Source organism: Myotis brandtii, unplaced genomic scaffold (genome assembly GCF_000412655.1).
Source record: "Myotis brandtii unplaced genomic scaffold, ASM41265v1 scaffold181, whole genome shotgun sequence".
NCBI lineage: Eukaryota > Metazoa > Chordata > Mammalia > Chiroptera > Vespertilionidae > Myotis > Myotis brandtii.
The window spans coordinates 3,161,700-3,165,502 of record NW_005356712.1 but is presented as its reverse complement, the minus strand read 5'-3'; the positions used below and the strand labels follow the sequence as shown (position 1 = coordinate 3,165,502).

The window sequence follows — 3,803 nt, the reverse complement described above, 5'->3', positions numbered from 1 at the left end:
TTCCCCCCCCCCCCAGCTGTCCTGGCCTCCTTCCCGGCCCCCCCCCCCCCAGGCCTACCCCAGACCCTGCAGGAGCATGCTCCAGGCCTGGGGCCATTTCCATTTGGACTGGTAGGGTCTCTTCTGGGCCATCAAATATTTTTTTTAAATTCACATCAGAACGTTTTTCCCGGCCGGGGTGGGGCCGGGACGGAGCAGGGTCACCTTTGGTCTGTCGGGCTCCCGGGAGTAGGCCGTGTACAGTTCTCTGAAGACCCCCGCGCTCCGGGCCTGCAGGGTCTCCTCCCTGTAGATGTGGTCCACCTTGGACTGCCGGCACCCGAAGACCAGGATCATGGGGCAGGGACTCATTCCTGGGACCAGAAGACCTCATGTCACCCACCGCCTGGTACCTGATTGGTGGTGCCAGGGGTGGGTACTGGGAACCCCAGTGAGTGCCATGCAGCTAGAGCAGTAGTTCTCAACCTTCCCAATTTCTCGGCCCTTTCATACAGTTCCTCATGTTGTGGTGACCCCAATTTCATTGTTACAAATTGAAAATAATTAAAGCATAGTGATTAATCACAAAAACAATATGTAATTATATATGTGTTTTCCGATAGTCTTAGGCGACCCCTGTGAAAGGGTCGTTTGACCCCCAAAGGGGTTGTGACCCACAGGTTGAGAACCGCTGAGCTAGAGGGACATGAACACAGGGGCAGGACACACACACACACAAACACACACACACACACACACACACACACACACACACACACGGAGGTAGGTGAAGTGTGCTCGGACTTTGGCAAGCCTCCCTTCTCTGAGTCTCAATCTTCCCTCCTGACCCCGTGGGAGGGGCTAAGACCCCAGACTTTGGAGCTACACAGCCTGGGTTCCAACCCCAGCTCTGTCTGACAACAAGCAACTTGCTTAACTTTCTCTGTCTCCGTTTCCCCCAGGTACAGAACCGGAAAAACCACAGCAACTGCCTGATAGGGTTACTGTTAGACATGAATGTCAGACCCCAGAACGGTGCCTGGTAGAAAGCGAATACAGTACAAATGTTAGCTATTCTACGCGAGCGACAGTTCCACAGGGGCGGGTGTTTTTTCTAGGTTGTTTCTGTCTTGGTCACTGGTATGCCTCCAGCGCCTAACGCAGTGTTCGGCATTTACCAGATGCTCATTAAATCCCTGTCTGATGCCAACACTGTGGCTCTCTCCTCTGAGGAATCCCATCAACACGCCACTTGAGAAGGCTTCATGTTTACCCTCCAGGGCTGAATTGTAAGGAGGGTCCGATCTTAACCGCCCAAGAGATGGGGCTTTCGGGCCCAAGCATAAGCCGAGGGGAAGATTCGTTCGGGCAGGTCCTGGGCATGGCACCAGGGGTCGGGTCAGAGCCATGCTCCCCAGCCCCCCCAGGCGGCGAGGCTCTGGAGAGATAACGGTCACCCCGTGGCTACTGGGCCAGGACCCACCTTTGTGCTGGATATCAAACTGCCGCTGCTGCCAGAAGCTTCGGAATGGGGCGATGCCGGTGCCCGGGCCGATCAGGATGCAGGGCACTTGGGGGTTTCGGGGCAGGTGGAAGCCGGGCGCTCTGGACAAGGAAGAGGAGGTCAAAAGGCTTGCTGGGTCAACTGTGACGAAGAATAGCTGGGTCACCCTGGCCAGTGTGCTCGGTGGTTAGAGCGCCGGCACGCACACCGAAGGATCATGGGTTCAAGTCCTGGTCAAGTACCTGGGTTGCAGGTTTGGTCCCTGACCCTGGTCGTGGCGAGTGTGGGAGGCAACCAATCAGTGTGTGTGTGTGTGTGTGTGTGTGTGTGTGTGTGTGTGTCTTCATCTCTCCCCTCTCCCTTTCACTCTCTTAAAAATCAATGGAAAAAAATATCCTTGGGCGAGGATTAACAACACAGAACAGTTGGGTCTTAGGGAGACCAGGGCCATCTTGGGTAGAATACAATAGGACCTGCAGCTCTTCGGCCTCGCCAGGTGCCCCCGTCAGGGTGGGAGGTCCCACAGATTGGGGGAGTCCCCAGTCTGCCTATCCCTCCATTTCCCAAATGAGCCCCGTTGCTGAGCCACAAAGGGCAGTGGGGTTTCCTACCTCAGCTCTACCGACATTCGGGGTCGCATACTTCCCTGTGGTGGGTCCATCCTGTACATGGGAGGCTATTGAGCTCCAGCAGTGACAGCCAAAGACATCTCCAGAATCGCCAAATATAACGCCCCCCACCCCCTACCCCCATTGAGAACCGCTGATTTCACCTCCCATGAGAGCTCCTATTACCAAGGAGCCACCGACTCCAGGGGACAAAAGCATCACCTGGGGGTGTTAAAAGGGGTGCAGGTTTCTGAGGGGTCAGTCAGTCTGGGATAGGATTCTATTCCTCTCTCTCTCTCTCTCTCTCTCTCTCTCTCTCTCTCATAATCCTCACCTGAGTATATTTTCCCATTGATTTTTAGAGGGAGTGTAAGGAAGGGGGAGACAGAAACACATCGATTGACTGCCTCCTGCATAGGCCCGACCAGGGCCAGGGATGGAACCTGCAACTGAGGTACGTGCCCTTGACTGGAATCGAGTGCGCAGGCCGACGCTCCATCCACTGAGCCAAACCGGCCAGGGCTGGGACTCTATTTCTGAAGCACCCTGAAGGTATGGGGACCATCCCATCAACAGTCTAGCAAAGTGGCGGGCCAAGGCCTCTGTACAGGGAGAGAAGTTATTGACAAAGCAGACACTTACATTGGGCCTAAGCTCAGGCATGCCCTTTGTTTGTAAATTTTTTTAAAGTAATATTTTTTATTTGGTTGACTGATTGTGATAAGAACACTTAACATGAAATCTACCCTCTTAACAGATTTTTAAGTGCACAAGGCGGTACTGGAATCACAGGCAGGAATGTCCTTTACAACGGAGTTGGGAGAAGGCTCTGATTGATGGTGGCGAGAGATGCTTGGATCTCCCGTTTCTAAGAAACTGGGGACAGCGGGGTGTCCTCTAGAATTTGGACAGAGCCTCCCCTGGTCTGCAAACACCGTGGAGGCCAAGCCTGCGTCGTGGCTCTCCTGCAGCCGCCGCATTGAGCTGAGGACATGCACTGGGTCCATGCCGCTGGCTGAGGGCTTTCTTAGCTTCTGCGGGTCCTGTCTCGTGATCCCGCTGCCTTAACAACTGGGAGGGACGCGGAATGCCGAGCCCGTCTGATCCAGCCCTCTCTCTAGAACCCTTTGGGCTGGTCCACCCACTGCAGCTCCGGAGAGCAGTGTGCAGACTGGGGGTGGCTGCTCACTGCTCTTCCTTCGCACTCACCCTCTCACGAAACAGGGGACCACTTCGTCGGACTGTATCTGGTTGAGCCAGGAGGAGCACACGCCGTGGTGAACTGGGCCTTCTCCATCTAGCAGAATAAACAAGGCGGCCTGGCTCACCTCCTGTCCCTGAGCTTCCGGTCATTGGTACCCCCTCCCTTCAGTCCAGCAGGCCCCCGCCCCAATGCTGAGCATCTGCCTTGCAGCTCCTGGTCTGGATCCCTTCCTCTGACGGGGAAGAGGAAGTGGTACAGCTGGGGCAGCCTGTGAGCTGTGAAAGTGCCCAGGGTGCTGCCGGGGAGGGGTGAGTTGGATTCAAATCCTGCCACGGAAAGGGCTTTGGTCAGTGTGTTCTCCGTGGGCTGCCGGGATCCCAGTCTCAGAGAACTCTCCAGCACCGTGCATTCTGATTGCTTGATCAAGGAGGGAAAGTACGGGAGGAAAATGTCCAGTTATCTTATCTGACTGACCTAGGACCAGGGGACACCTGCAGCCAGGACCCTC

At 55.4% G+C, this 3,803-nt stretch overlaps 1 protein-coding gene across 2 annotated transcripts in view; it reads right to left on the bottom strand.

The window, feature by feature from the left end:
* Positions 1–3,803, bottom strand: part of NOS1 (nitric oxide synthase 1 (neuronal)) — an 89,797-nt gene that overhangs the window by 9,592 nt on the left and 76,402 nt on the right. For both annotated transcript variants that reach the window (XM_005863789.2, XM_014537697.1), the window contains 3 exons: positions 3,301–3,388; positions 1,463–1,584; positions 205–353 (listed from right to left, as the gene is read on the bottom strand). In XM_005863789.2, the coding sequence (XP_005863851.1) occupies positions 205–353; positions 1,463–1,584; positions 3,301–3,388 (359 nt within the window). The remainder of the gene's footprint in view (positions 1–204; positions 354–1,462; positions 1,585–3,300; positions 3,389–3,803) is intronic.